The sequence below is a fragment of the Cyprinodon variegatus genome, unplaced genomic scaffold (assembly GCF_000732505.1).
Source record: "Cyprinodon variegatus isolate N-32 unplaced genomic scaffold, C_variegatus-1.0 Scaffold2, whole genome shotgun sequence".
NCBI lineage: Eukaryota > Metazoa > Chordata > Actinopteri > Cyprinodontiformes > Cyprinodontidae > Cyprinodon > Cyprinodon variegatus.
Genome location: NW_015150455.1, coordinates 1,410,652 through 1,426,097, shown reverse-complemented (window position 1 = coordinate 1,426,097; position 15,446 = coordinate 1,410,652). Strand labels below are relative to the sequence as shown.

The following is a 15,446-nucleotide window of genomic DNA, read 5'->3' as shown; positions in this document are numbered from 1 at the left end:
AAAGTTGCAAAACAAATTGATAAAATGCATCTTTGAGAATGCATATTAGACAGGCTGGGAGAGCATTCATACCTACTGAATCTTTTCCAACTTCAGTGTGTTTTCTTTGTATCACAGACCAACACGACTTCGAATTGTACGAAAAAAGTACGGTAATAATCCTAGCAGCATGGTATTCATATGAATTTTTCCCCCCTTTATGTCATATATCTAATTGAGAACTCATCAATCCATAATCTGAAAAAGAAAAGTTTATATGTACAACTATAAAACTACTAAAAATACAAATCCCCTAAAAAAAAAAGAAGATGGGCAACAAGGAGCCCCTTCAGTTCAATTCAATCATCTTTATTATCTTTGAAGGGCAACTTTTGTGAAGCCCAGAAAGAAAACAAGCCCATGAAAAAGATGAAACAGTCTGGGGTGACCCAGTGTCATACATACACCTGGCAGAAAGACATATTAAGTTAAAAACTGCGGGGAAAAATATTTTTTTTTTTTAATCTTTCCTGGAGAAACTAAAAAGATCCACAGGCAAAGCTGAAGAATGCTTTTACAGAATATTTGGTTGCTTTACAAATATCATCTTTATGCAAGAGTCACTAACCCTATCATGCATACATTATGAGAAACCCTGTCAGGATTATTTTTTAGGAAGTTTTTTTATACATCCTTAGGAATGTAAAACAGAAGCCATCATGGTCTTACTGACTTTTTTTTTTTCGATTGTAAAGTCTAAGAAATTGGATTTTTCTGTATGGGATAATACAATAGCTTCCACTAGATTTGATTGTATGCATACGTGCCCAAAACTGAAGGCATATTTATAGAAAAAAAAAAAATCACTGTAGTGATCACTGTGCATGAAAGGCTTAATAAAGCCATTATAAAAATAAGAAATAAATCATGATTCTAGTTTTTAAAAGGCCCTATATTGGTACTGGAAACATGTGGAGGAAGTTGCTCCAATCAGATGAAAGCCACAGTTTGGAGTGGTAGAAAACTGACGCGGTACCTCTGAAAACAACGTCCCCATAAAATATGGTGGTGGCAGCATCATGCTGCGATAATACCCTTCTTCAGCAGGGATGATGAATCTAATTTCAGGTCGCTTCTAGAAGAAAATATGATAGAATTTGCAGAAAACTTAGGGCCAAGCAAATGCTAACTTTGAAGTATGACAATGACCCTAAACGTACAAAAACAGCTACCGGTACAATGGAAAATACCTAAAAGTAAGATGTGAGAACATGGAAAGGGAAAAACACATTTGCATGGTGTTGTATAATGATTTATAAATATAGTAATAAGAAAGTAAAAATACTTTTTAAAAAGTAAAAAGAAGAATGGAAACAAAAACTTTAATATTAATAATCTTTAGGACCCATATGGTACTAAATGTTCTTCTAATAATATCTTTATGCATCACATCTTTCAGAGGTTGGATTGCTGCCATGTTGTTTAACATTTACTGCAGTGAACCAGTTGAGACAGCAGCCCTCTCTCCTGAAACCCAGGCAGGGGATCTGCAGCATCATCTGCTACAGTTTGCAGCAAGAGAGATGGGAATGCAACAAACTCTGAGCAGGTGAAAGTTTGAGCAGAGCCAGGAGCTGTGACCACTGCAGATATTTTTAAAAGGGACACTGCTGAGCCTGCAAAATACAAAGATTTCCTAAACTCTGAATGCAAAGGGTCTTTTCATTTACCCCAGTCCATCTAAAACAAGCACTTTAACAAAACAAAACGTCCGATAAGAATCAAGCAAAACAAAATATAGACCTTTTCAAAACAGAAATCACAATTTGAACATGTTAATAAAAACAGAATTACTTTTACTTAATCACATTTTTATTTTTTATTGTTGCACCAAATCAAATTCAGTTTGTGAAAATGTCATAACACTATCTAATTGTGTTTTTATTAAATAACAGCTCAACTGAACTTCAAATAAAGTCAGATTTAGAGTTTGCAAATTTCAGTAAAAATATTTAATGCCAAGGAATATAGACTTATCACCATCTCTCTATTAGGGAAAACAATAAGAACATTGGTTTTACATATTTGGTGCAGCTTCTGATCTCTTAAAGTGGTATTGATTAGTATATTTTAAGACTTTTAAAAAATCTTTCTACTTTTTCTTAAATTATAAATTCCTTATTTCTGTTTATGTGTAAATGTTTTATTTATATGGCACTTAAGGTATAAAAATGTGTCCAAACAGATAAAAAGCAAATCAATTGTACTTGAAATAATAAAACTGAGAATTCAGTTAATAAAGTATATATAAGGAATAAAGTATGTAATTTTAAAACGACACAGTGAAATTCAGAAGTATAAAAACGCCAATGAAAACTAAAAAAAGAAACAAAACACTGCAAATCTTTAAATATTCAGGCAAGGTCTGCAGAGCAGCGATAACCTGTCTTTTATCAGTATTTGCATCTAAGAACATCTGAAACTGGTTCCTTGTGCTCTACATGAAACTCTGAGATGTAAAAGATCCTGTAAATAAATAAGTAGCAGAGTATTAGTTGGGTTCAGCAGATGGCAGCTCACACTGTCTCTGGTTCTGCTGGGGGTTTCTTCCTGTTAAAAGGGAGTTTTTTCTCTCCACTGTCGCTACATGCATGCTTGGTGTGAGGGATTGCCTTTGAGTCAATGAGTTGATGCAATCAACTGGTTTTCATTAGATAGAAAATTTTGAACCAATCTGACTGGATGATCTGTCTGTAAAGTGCCTCGAGGTAATGTGTTGTGAATTGGGTCTATATAAATAAACTGAATTGAATAGAATATTAGGATCAGTTCTTTATCAGACTTTAAACCAGTGGACTGAGTCTGCTCTCTAGTATAACAGTGAGGGATAACTGAATAATGGCATCCCATAGATTACCATACACCCCCCTAATTGGCATCCCTCTGAAAAATGTAAAGGTCTAAAAGCAAGGTAATATATGGATTATAATAGAAGAAAAAAAGCAACAGAAAGAAAAACAAGTTCTTATAAATTCTGCATTGAACGCACCATCATAGCTAAAACAACATTTGTTTTACTATTTTACACATTTATTGTTCAGTCACATCCAACAGAAACTTGTCGAGAGCTGGAACTGAAAGCCAACAGCCTATTGACGACAACACTTTTAAAAGACATTTCACTAGTTCAGTAACAGGTGGAGAAACCAGAGGTGCAAAAGTATATGTGTCTGCCCTCTGTGCCAGAAGTAAGGGCAGGCTGAGGGCCACGCCACCTGCGGCCCCTAAGGCGTTCCCTGCAAACAGGCAGACAGTCAGGCAGCAGGACAGAGAAGACAGACCGAGGCAGCGAGTCAGGATGGTTAGTGTGTCTGCTGAGAGCTGGTCTGAAAGTCCAAGCAGCAAACAGGAGCCACACAGGAGAACACGAGCAGTATTGTGGTCCTGACTGAGCCAGAGGAGGTCAAAGGAGAGCAGAGCTGGGGCCAGAACCTCTGCCGTCCACTCTGCTTCTTTCTGAAGGGATGAGGTGGAGGTCCACAGGAGGCAAAGTGCGGCAGAGAACCCCAACAGGAAGAAACCAACTGAGGGCCCCCTATGGTTCTTCATGGAGAAACAGACAGTTAACATACATTCATGGTAAATACTGTATATATATATATATATATATATATATATATATATATATATATATAGTGTAGTGTATAGTGTATAGTGTAGATACTAGCAGCAACCAGGTATTCAGTTTAGAAAGCAGGCCCCACCTATAAATTAGAATCTGACTTCAAATAACTACTGTAGTTATCATTTTGTAGAGGGGTATTAGCCTAAATGTGTGCGTTTGAAGCCATCCTATGTTTTATTCCTTTTAGTTCATTAAATGATACGCACCTTAAAGAGTTTATAGGAGGAGTACAAAGCTGTTGCACACAAAATAATGTTGGAACCAGATGTGATCCAGTCCGTTTCAGAGGACGCCATTAATCCTGATACAGTTTGAAAACATCCGTTAATCGGCGAAGGCGCAGCAACACAAGCAAGATCAAAGGAAATATAAACTTCTACATCTAACTTCAGATATCAATATGTATCAACATGTTAACAAACAGGGATTCCCTACTTTAAATAAGAGAGGACGTAAAGAGAATCATGAGGGAGGGACAATCGACCGTTTGTTGTTACACGTGACCAGGTATTAGGCTTAGTGCGCATGCGCAGAAAGAATGCGTTTAAAGTAACTGGTAAACGCGAAACTCTAATAGTAATTTGGACTTTTTGGCATAGGAGGGAATGCACACTTGGTAACTATAATAACTCTGTACTTTTAAACATGTATTTGGTACGAAAGGACCCTAAGTGAGCAAAGAAAATATCCCACACCATTACACCACTACCACCAGCCTGAACCGATGATACAAAAAAAAAAGGGTGCAGCCATGTTGTTTAAAAAAATTCTGATCTTGAATGTTGTAAAATGAATTCAAATTCTTCAGAAAAGCCAAAATTTCACAATCTATCACAGAGGAGCCTGTGTGAATTGTGGGCTGTGGCCCTGGTGTGGTAATTTGTTGCAGTGTTGTTCATTCAGCAATGGAATTAAACCTTTTATTGTCTCAGCTTTCACTTAAATGAGGAGTTTTTTCCCCCACAACTGCCATTTGTTGGATATCTTCACTTTTTCAGCCCACTTCTTGCAATATGAAGGGATAAGATATAAGGGTAGGCTTAAAGCTACAGTGTGTAATAATTACAGGGATATACGGTCAGAAATGTAATATATTATACATAACTATGTTATTTATCATCATCTACGAGCTTTCATTTTTGATAAAGCTTATAGTTAGAGATGCTCAGGTTATCCTGAGCTACCTCTATAGTTATGCTGCTATAGGCTTAGACTTCTGGAGGACATAGGGACCCCTATTTCATCATTCTGCTTAATTATATCTCTATTCTCCAACTCTGCAGAATCTATTAGTTCAATCTCTAACGTTATGCTCTCTCTGCTTTTTCTCATAGTAGCTTTGCCTTGTATGTTCCTGTTTGGCTGTGACTCCATCCTGGAGAGAAATATCAGCTGTGCTGCTGTCATCAACACCTTTGTTTATAGATGTTGGAGATCAACCTGTTTTCCAGTGTAGTCCTGTTTCTCTGACTGTGACTGACTGTATAAGCTCTCTTCATCCTCTGACATGGGAGTTGGCTCAGAGCTAGTCTGCCTGGCTGTTTTTTTTCCTGGACGGGGCCGCCTTTTACAGCTGCTTTTTGTATCTCTGCTTCTGTCTCCCAGTCGGCCTCGGCAGATGGCCGCTCACACTGAGCCTGTTTCTGCTGGAGGTTTATTACTGTTAAAAGGGAGTTTTTCCTCTTCACTGTCTCTACCAGCATGCTTAGTGTGAGGGATTGCAAATAAGACAATGAGTCGATGCAATCAGCTGGTTTTCCTTAGATAGAAAACTTTGAATCAGTCTGACTTTATGATCTGGTTGAATTGTCTCTGTAAAGTGTCTTGAGATGGCATGTGTTGTGAATTGGCTCTATATAAATAAACTGAATTGAAATTGAATAACCATGAGTACCACTAACAACAATGTAATAAATGATGAACAAATGTTTTCAATGTGCTATTTGAACTAAACAAGTCTGGGGGGTTATATGCATTGAACTCTGTCTATATGATCATCTGATTGGTTACAGCTGCTAAGTTAATATATAGACAAGGGAAGCATTAAACAGCTGTTAAACAGCAAGATCCAACCTCTGGCCTATAATAAATGTATTCCATCTAGGGGTCCCTTTTTAAAAAGAATTCCAGACCCTTTAAAAGTTTGGCCCTTGAATACAGCTCAGCCATGCTTTATTACACACTCTTAGGTTTTGGTCTAACAGAGATTTATTTTTATTTTATTTTTTTTAAATATGACTAGTAACCTGGCAGTGACATGGAAGGGATTATTTTGCACCCGGTTCGATTTCCTGTCTTCCCTTTCTTGTATTTCTTTTTTTCTTTTTTTTCTTTTTTCCGTTTTTTTTTTCCTGTTTATTTGATACATTTCATTTGTGCATGGTGTGATTGACATGCATTCATCTCATATCTCTGTAGCAACTATTCAGCACTGCATATTTGTTATAATGTGAAATTATCAATAAAAAACATTTCAATAAAAAATAAATTTATTCCATCTAGTTTTCTTTTGCATTGCTGTTTTTAAGAATCCCTAGAAAATTTTTAAAGTTTATTGGAATTTTGCTCAGATTATATGTTCCCAAACGTTTCATGTTCAAGCCTAAAATAACACATTGGATATTTATGATCCTCATTAATACTGAAGAATAAAGCCAAATAGAAACAGACAAATATTCTTGCTGTCCTTTCAGGACCACGGTCAAGGATTCCCATCTATTAAAAGCTAAATACAAAGTTCGATTTTAGGAGTAAAAAAAAATAATAAAGCATTGTTTTTATTTTTACATAAAACAAAAATAAAAAATAGAATATACCGTAGTAGGTAGAACTATAGAGCTACACACTCGTGCACAGTAGGTGGCGGTATAAGTTGTTTGCAATCCGCCTATCTAGCAAAGAGGAAGAAGAAGCAGAAAAAGTCAAAAATCCCACTCATTTCACATTATTGATTTTCACGCGTTATTTAAACATGTTATAAACACATCAGTTGGACGTTATGTTTAAATATGTAAAATGGTAAAAATATATATAATCTTTTTGTGTGTTTGCGTTCTTTGATTCACTTTTAAGGTTCCCTGTTTGGTTCTTGTTCTCCGACGGAACCTGAACGTAGCAAAAGTTCGAAAAATATGGCGGCGGTTTGTTTGACCAGACTAACAGAGCAATGGATACGTGACAGACTTCAGTTAAAACACCCTTTACTCTGTAAGACAATTTCACCTTAATAATGTTCTCTAGGAAACCGAGTAAACGTTTTGTAAGCGATAAAATGTTAAGTTTTTATTGCTTGAAACATTAGCAAGAAATACTTTTTCCCCCAGGCCTTATATTCGGTGAGAAGCTAACCAAAGCTAACATAGCATCATTCATCTGCCTCCTGCATTTATAATGTTAAACAGGTGATGTTCGGACGTTGAGCCTCCCAGGGACACATGAGGAGAAAATCAGACATCTTGGAAACGCTCTGAATAACTTTGTCCGTCTAAAATCTCTGGATTTGTCATACAATGCTATCGTCTCAGTTGAGGTTTGTTCATCCGTAGCTAATGATCGGATTTTTCTCTATGACAACCGCTTTATATCATATTAAGAGCTGTATTATCTTCCTTGCTGGCTATGTCAATATTTGTACTTTTTGGTGAAAGGGAAAAAAAACAACATTTTGCTGTTTTATCTGAGCAGGGGGTGCAACACCTGAAGATGCTGGAGAGGCTGATTCTTTACCATAACTGCATACCATCTCTAGAAAAAGTACAGGTTCTCTTTGAGCTGCCAGTGTTAAGAGAGTTGGACCTCAGGCTTAACCCTCTCACTAAGAATTGCCCAAACTACCGTCCACATCTGGTCTACGCCATGCCCAACCTGCGAAAACTTGGTAATGTGTTAGTCATCCACATTCTGCTTATTTTAGTCTGGGTTTTGTTGCTGAGTTGGGGATTTATTTCCTCCTTCTTCCCTCAGATAATTGTCCAGTCAGAGACACGGAGCGTAAAGCTGGAATCCTTCAGTTCTCCTTTGAACGTCCTTCTCTGCTGCACAGCAGCTTCTCTCTGAATGTGCATCAGGACCTAAGGTGTGCTGAGCACAATCCACTGAAATTATGTCCTAAATGTACACAGAACAAATGCATGTCTCACATCTACTATCTGATATTTGTTAATGATCTCACCCAGTTCCAACATTTGTCTAGTTATTTAATAATAATGAATTGACAGCAGCTCCGCTGTTAATACAGCAATCTCTTCACAGCATTCAGTCTTCCTGTATAAATTCTCATTGCCATCTTTGACCAGTCCTCTTTGCCCAATCTTTTAATCTCCCAAAATGCTCTCCTCTAATCAGATCACTTCTCAGGGGTTCTATAGGATGTAGGTCTGGAGACTCAGATGTGCAGGTGAATTATTTCTGAGGTGATTTGGAGGATGTTATTCCAGCTTAAAGTCTGAGGGATAAAACTCTTGCATTGGAGGTTCTATACAGGTTCCATGGTCCTGGACCCTCTACTGAAGATATAACACCAAGTTATGTTCTCATGATGCAAGCACTGGCACAGAAACTCTTGCTGAGCAGTTGGATACAATTTGTTTAGTACCCTTTTTTTTCATGTTTAGTTCAACAATGATAATAAAAAAGAATAAGAAAGGACCTCAGTTATCAGTCATCTGTTTTTTGGTTCTCTACCCCATAAAAAAAAAAAAAAAAAAAACACTGTTCTCACTTTTTCCTCCTTGGTAAATTTGGTCTTGAACCACCGTGAAAATACATGAAGTATTAATTTAACGGTGGTCAGGTGGATTTGCTGACACCAAGATGGTGACTTTTGCTTCAGAGACATTAAAAACAGATATTTTAGTATATTTTCCACAGTGAATAAATTGACTTTCCTGAATTTACAATTAAGATCTTGATTTTATATATTTATATATATACATATGTGTATATATATATATATTTGATGTTTGTTATTTTCCTGATTTTTAATCACCAGAGTTGCATGTCTGTAGTTTAACTTGCAATAGTGAGAGAAAGTAATCAGCCAGATTTAATTTAGCCTTTATCTTCTCACCTACAGCAACGATGTGTTGAATTATGTTGAAACAACTTCTAGAGACCAAGAGGAAACAGACTCTGTTCAGAAGGAAGTGGAAGGTAACATTTTAAATTTGAGGCAAACTTTTATCTATTTCTTTACAAATGTTTTTAAAGGTCAAATTCACTTCTTTTTGCAGAGCCGACCAGGGATGTTTCAGAAGGCTTTGTGGAGCAGAAGAGTTCAACTCCAAAGCTGGTGATTTCTTTATATATATATTTTTTCTAAGAACAACAAACTATTATTATTTGGGTAAAAAAAAAAAAAAAAAATCTGGAATTTTAACTTTCAATGTGGGTTAAAGGGAATTTATGGCTATAAACATGTTTCAACATAGACTTAAGACATTTAGAGGCTCTCACCAGAGCAGTCTGTTGTTGAAGTTCTGCAGCAGCAGACTACTGGATATGTGCCTAATGTTTTCAGAAAAACACAAAAAGTCTGGTTGAATGAAAGTTTGCCAAAATATGATGTTGCATGGTAGAATGTTTATTCTAATAGATCTTATGGAAGCTTTCCAGGTTTAAATATTCTCAAAAATCCTTGAAAATGTGCCTGTTGATGAAAACTCTTTTTTTCTTTTTTTTTCTTTTTTCTTTTTTTATTGCAGGAGTTGTCCAGGTCTATCCTTCGTTATCCATCCTCTAGAAAACGTAAGTTTCCAAACTCATGCTTTATATTTACAGGGAAAGACTCTTAGTGTTTATACGCCATATCAGATTGCAGTATCTGTAAATATTTGATTTTTATCTCCTGTTATCTCATCTCTTGGAGGAAGAAAGTTATACTTATCCAACAACTATTTGAATGTCTACTTTGTTCTAAGTTTAGTCTAGGTTTCATTTTGCCACTAGGGGGAGACCAAAGCCAGCTGGTTTTATTGTAAATAGAGTACCTTGGTTAACTTATTTCTAATTTCCCAGATATCACTGAGTCTAAAGAGCCACAGATGAACACACTTCCTTTCAATAAAAGCTCTGCATTACCTAAAGGAGAAGAAAGACCCAAAGTGTCCTTTGGCCCTGTATTTAAGAAGCACAAAACTCTTTCTGGAAGAGAAAAGCAAAATAACTTCCCCAACCTAACCAGGCATAAAGCCAAGGGATATTTTACTCCAAATCCTGGTGAGTTTGTATTTTATTTTTTTAACATTTTATATTGGACATACACAGATCAATCCTTGCCATGGTTTATCTTTTGATATGTTAGTTATTGTGTACTTACTATACTTTGTTTAGCTCAAAGTGACCACCCCAGCTCTGCGTTTGGTGACATTCGCCCTCCTAGTCCTCTGAATCCTGGTTTCAGCCTCTCGGACCCCTCTAACCCTATAATACATCCAACGAGGCTGACCTACTCTAGCTTTAACAAAACACCCAGCCCACAGCAGCAAGCTGAAAAGAAAAAAAAGGTTGGCAGTACTTGTCCTCATTTGCACCTTGTATCATGGATTGTTCATTGTTTATTTAAGGTTCCTTCATTTTTCTGTACGTCTCTGCCTTCCCATCTCAGGGTAGTTATCGGAAACCCCTGGAGATGCTCCTCAATTTAGTGGACAAGCACTGGAGGGGGGAGAGATCGCTGCATCATTACAACAGCTTCCTGTGTGAGCTGGCCAAAATATTTTCGGCATCCGATCTCAGGATTCTAAGATGATAAATGAGTTCTCATCTGTTCTATTTCTGGCCGTAGCTCAGGCAGTGCAGATCCTCTCCATGATGGAGAGCGATATTTCCAGTCGGGAGGCCGAGGTCAGGACCTTAAGACAGGATGTGAGCTCTCTTCGATCTCAAGCGCTCGCACGGGAGGATGAACACAAAACTGAAGTCACAAACCTGTCTGCCCAGCTGGAGGAAGCTCGTAGAGAGGCGGTAAATCTCCTCCACTGTGAAAAACCAAACTTCATCGTTTAGAGAGCTCTTTGATGGTGATGGAGTGATGCTTTTTAATACAGGGCAAATTAAACGAGCAGCTGAGGATCGTGTTGGAGGAGAATGTCGCTCTGCAAAAACAGCTCATCAAGCTAGAGCGTCAGTATCTCAAGTCGATGATGAAAAGTTCACCGGTTACTCAGATCAGGGGTGGGTGTAATCAGCACCAGAGATGCACGGAGCGATAACTCAGCTGTCCACCGAACTAACAAAAATACTTTGTTTTCTCATCCTTAGAGGCTCAGACAGAAGTGGAGAAGCTGAGGAAAGAGATTGAGGGCCTGAGGAAAAAGGTGCAAGAGGCAGAGAAAGTCCAAGAACACAGGTACAGAGATCCTAGCCTGGGTCAATGCTAACACTTGTAATGCATGTTCCTCTTCTTGATGTCCTCTGTTCATTTATATACACTTCTGAGGCCTTGACAGAACAGCTGAAATTATACTTGGATAAAAATGTGTGACTTCAGAAGGTAATTGTTACTCTGGATGTATTTATATTTATTACAGAAAACTGAACTAAAGACAAAATAAAACAAAAACCTGAAAAATATGTAGTTTCCTGTTCACTAAGCAATTTTGCACCACACAATACTCTGTTAAGATTAATTGAAGTCAAAAATGGTTAAACTCTGAAGAAGGTGATGAGTGGAGCAATACAATAAATAAATGATTTATGAAATAGATATCTAAATGTGTCATTAATTTATTATCACTGGTAATAGAGTTTATCTACTAAATATTACATGGGCCTCAGTTAAATATATAGATTTTTATCTTAAGAAGTGGATATGATTATTTCATGATTTAATAAATAATTTAATCTTCCTGCATTGAGACGCATCATGAATTCTTGATAAACTGTCACACATCCATCGAAGTCAAAGAGGCATAACTTGGCCCGCCTCCATAGAGAAGATGAGAAAATCCTCCTGGTTTTCTTTTACAACATTTTGAGTCACTTTTACTGAAAAAGTTGTAAATATTGTTCTATAATCTGTCGCCATTTATTTACATTAATCACAATCAGCCTAAGATGGAACAGGTGGTGTGTCAGTAGTGATGATGTCAACCCACTGCACAGGTTCAAGTGTCCTGTTAGGAGATTAGATACAGAATGGTGTCGCTATTGATGGCAATAAGTTTCCTCCATTTGGTACCATGTGCAGCTGCATTACAACAGGTAGCAGCTCAGTGTACTTTGTGTAAATCTCTGTAACCGTAGCGTGGTCTCAGCTACACCAGTGGTTATTAATAAAAAACACCCTCTCTCCTCTCACTACTATCACTTGTCCTGTGGGCTCTGATCGGATCGAAGCCATCCATGTTTATATCCGGGATTCAATCTGTTGACTCCCGTTTACTCCCTGCTAGCTGCAGTTTCTCTGACCGGATTGTTAGAGCTAGTAGCTGATCTTTGGAGATCTTTCTCTCTCCTACTGGACAAACAGTATGAAATGTCAAAGAGAATGATCCACTGATGCTGGTTTATGCACAGCCTCTAGAAGCAGGACATCTTCACATAGATGTGTAACGCATTGGCTGACATGTTTGTCCCATTTCAGAAACTGTAACTACATAGAGACGACCCAATATGACGCCCTGCGATGTCTGCACCTGGACATATGTATCTATTAACTCCTAATTCAAAGCTACAACTTGCTTTTGAATTTGATTTTAGTATGGGATGTTATGTCTTAAGAAAAGCATGTATTTATGAAAGCAATACTTGAGTTTTGCTAATTTAATGCCAAATAAGTTGCACATTGTGCCATTGATCAGAGAACATTAGCTGGCATTAGGCAGTGGGCGGGGCTAATTTTGATTCTGCAGCTCCCACCATTATGGACCACAGCCGGCATTCTCATGAGGGATATTGAGGCTGGAGTTGCTCACCCAAAGTGCTGTAAATGTTGAAGTTTCACCCTTTTTCAGTGCTAATATTGACTTGAGCATAAAAGAAAACCACTGAGAAGTTTCATTGTATTGCTTAGCAAGAAGAAACCAATCAGATGTCAGGGTTTCTAATGGAGCATCCCTAGTCCCGCCTCCTTGACTTTGATAAACGTATAAAAAAATTTTTTTTTTCCACTTGTATTTTTTTTTTTTTTTAAAGGAAAAAAATAATATGAAACAGAAGAATTTACAGAGAACAGGTGGTCAGTGATCATTAATACCGGTATGTGTTCATTTTTTCCATATTTTGCCTGTTGCAGCCTTATTATGAAAGTGAGTTTTTCCATGCTGTGAATTTCTTCTATGATGTTCATTCAGTTTTTGACTGTAGGGGGTTCTTGTTTGGACCTTTTATATATGATGGCCTTCTTTGCTGCTACCAATAGAATTTAAATAAATAAAGATTGTTCTCAATCTCTGGTCCCTTTACATAACTACAATATAATATCAGTATTGTTTTTGGTGTGTTGTTACCTAGTATCTTATCTATTTCTTTGGCAACATCTTCCCAAAATTGGGACAAATTGCAGCACTACCAGAATATATACGTATGACAGTTTAATTTAAAGTGTTTCAGCAAAGGAACAGGAAATAAATTATTTATTCAATCCATAAAATAAATGTTTATTTAACTGAGGCCCATATAATTACTTGTATATTTTTTTAAATAATTGAAGTGTTTATTTCCTCATTAAACAAATAACATATTTCAATAATAATTTCTCAAGTTATTTATTTATTGTATTGTGGTCCTCGTCATTTTTTAATAACTCCATTTTTAGGCGTGTGTATTTATACTCCAGGTCCCTGGTGGCTACAAACGAATGCTTGCTTGCTGAGCTTCCAGCGAGCGCTGAACAATAAAGCCAAAGTGGAACAAAGTCGAGTACAGGCGGATTGAGCATCAAAGCAGAATCGTGCCAAGCTTCATATAAGCACAAGGTCGGTTATTCCTTTGTCCTGTTTTTTTTTTTCCTTCTTCTTTATTTGAAACACACCACTTCCCGGCTTATTCTAAACTGTGTAAAGTCTGCATTTTGATGAGGGGTCTTTTATTCTGTAGGATTATATATGGGCTGTCCTCTTGATATAAACAGTTTAACGAGAACAGCAATTCATTCATGGAACCTTGTATATAAGTAGGTGTCAGGGCTGTTATGATAACAAATGATTTTAGGGTGAAACTACGATGGTTGTGATGCGTTTCCTGGATCCATGGCAAGATTGTGTCTATATTCTCTCTCTTTTTTTTTTTTGTTAGGTCAGCAGTATATCCATCTGCGTTCTACTCTGCCGTGGATTGAATGTATCAGGACTGCAGCTGCACTGTGACTTTATTTATATGTCTGCCTCAGGCCTGGAAAGCTGCTCACACACGCACACTTTCCTCCTGCAAACACTCAAACAGGACTTGGCTGAGCATCTTGGAATCAAGCTGAATGTAGCTCCTGCTTTCATCTGAATTTTACAGGTCACTGGGCGGATGGTGCGACCCCACTGCAGAAGCAATCTTGAAAAGGCCATAAAACAGATATCTCTTTTCAGTGTATTTATTTTCAATAATGCACTAAAAATCAAGAACACACTTTAAGAAGCATTGAGAACAAGAGGAAAATAGCACTGCATGCACAGGGGCACAATAATACTTTCAAAGTTATTAGAAAAACAAACCGTCCCTACTTTAAAGGTGCACAGTATTTGGCATCAAAGACAGAAAAATAGTCAAGCTAACACCGAAAGCTGCTAGTTTCGCACTCGATGCATGATTCTTCATCAGCTGAGGCTGCAGGTAGTGTGCTGCACACAATACTGTCATCTTGTAAAAATATTCTACAAAAAAATATTGTATGCAGTTTTCCCTTTTATCTGGTCGAATATGTAAGTAAACATTAAACCCCTGCTTTTTTCAGTCCATTACTGTGCCTTAGATGACAGTAGCTTACATAAAAAGGTAAAGACAACAAGGCTAGCATAAGAGGACAGCTCACTTTCTACAAGTACAAATACAGTCATTGCAGGCAAATACACGATTTGATCATGATGCCACAATACTTATTTACTTTTATCTTATTTTTTAACCAATAAAATACTTAAGTCTGACCAGTAGTCTGTAATCACATCAGGCACAGCAGTTTAGGGAAAATAAAGAAGCAAACTGTCATCAATATGCTTCTGAATCAAATGCATTATACAGAACATGCACAAAGAACAGCAATACAGAAAAACGAAATCCATAAAAGTCAGTGTTTTAAATTAGGTGAATTAGCAGAAACTGTATAGAATATACACACAACCTTAAAGCAATATAATAGAACTACTGTGTACAAATTGGATGAGGAGATAATGTAAGTAAAATGTTGATGGTACAATCTCAGCTTGGCAAGTGGACAAAGATTATTTGCCTTAAATGCTGACTAAATACCAAAGGATCTAAAGATTGGCTGTTAGACACATGATTATGTTTAAAACTACTATTAAAAGAACAGGCCTTTTTGTGCTTTATGTATCATGAAGAAGCAAAGTTGTACCAAAAATATTCCATGCATGGCGACACCACTAATATACTTCCTTGTTTCAGCTGTAGACTAATTATCAAATGTACGGAAGCCCCGAAAGGCCAGATATAAAAATTAGATTGAAGATACTAGATACTTTTAGGGCTGAAAACACAGTTTCCTTCACATCTGTTTAAAGGCATATCAAAGATAAGAAAAAACAAAAAAAAATAGCAGAACCTATTCTGAAATTAAAACGGCAAGCTTTAGTTCATCTTTTTGATGGTTTATTAAGCTAGGGTCCTCTTCACC

General features: G+C 37.0%; 2 protein-coding genes across 4 annotated transcripts; one reads left to right on the top strand and one right to left on the bottom strand.

The window, feature by feature from the left end:
- Positions 1-2,685: 2,685 nt before the first annotated feature.
- On the bottom strand, positions 2,686-4,150 carry LOC107082080. Its single transcript, XM_015370546.1, has 2 exons — positions 3,871-4,150; positions 2,686-3,582 (listed from the first exon to the last, which is right to left on the bottom strand). Exons 1-2 carry the CDS (start codon positions 3,958-3,960, stop codon positions 3,070-3,072), a joined length of 603 nt encoding a protein of 200 aa, XP_015226032.1. The 5' UTR covers positions 3,961-4,150; the 3' UTR covers positions 2,686-3,069.
- Positions 4,151-6,672: 2,522 nt separating this feature from the next.
- On the top strand, positions 6,673-14,770 carry cep72 (centrosomal protein 72kDa). Of its 3 annotated transcripts, none has more exons than XM_015370486.1 (15): positions 6,673-6,871; positions 7,066-7,193; positions 7,349-7,541; positions 7,628-7,739; positions 8,739-8,815; positions 8,896-8,954; positions 9,367-9,409; positions 9,680-9,880; positions 9,995-10,167; positions 10,269-10,362; positions 10,449-10,627; positions 10,711-10,837; positions 10,925-11,012; positions 13,422-13,581; positions 13,901-14,770. In XM_015370486.1, exons 1-14 carry the CDS (start codon positions 6,796-6,798, stop codon positions 13,501-13,503), a joined length of 1,632 nt encoding a protein of 543 aa, XP_015225972.1. In that variant the 5' UTR covers positions 6,673-6,795; the 3' UTR covers positions 13,504-13,581; positions 13,901-14,770. The 3 variants fall into 3 exon arrangements, with proteins under 3 accessions (XP_015225972.1, XP_015225991.1, XP_015225982.1); XM_015370496.1 differs by having other exon boundaries at positions 6,796-6,871; positions 13,443-13,581; XM_015370505.1 differs by lacking the exon at positions 7,066-7,193 and having other exon boundaries at positions 6,760-6,871.
- Positions 14,771-15,446: the final 676 nt, after the last annotated feature.

Coding starts and splice junctions, on each gene's coding strand:
- LOC107082080 (XM_015370546.1), bottom strand. CDS start 3,960: ATGGCGTCCTCTGAAACGGACTGGATCACATCTGGTTCCAACATTATT. Junction 3,583..3,870: donor CCTCCTATAAACTCTTTAAG/GTGCGTATCATT, acceptor TTCTCCATGAAG/AACCATAGGGGGCCCTCAGT.
- cep72 (XM_015370486.1), top strand. CDS start 6,796: ATGGCGGCGGTTTGTTTGACCAGACTAACAGAGCAATGGATACGTGAC. Junction 7,740..8,738: donor AATGTGCATCAGGACCTAAG/GTGTGCTGAGCA, acceptor TCTCACCTACAG/CAACGATGTGTTGAATTATG. Junction 9,881..9,994: donor ATATTTTACTCCAAATCCTG/GTGAGTTTGTAT, acceptor TACTTTGTTTAG/CTCAAAGTGACCACCCCAGC.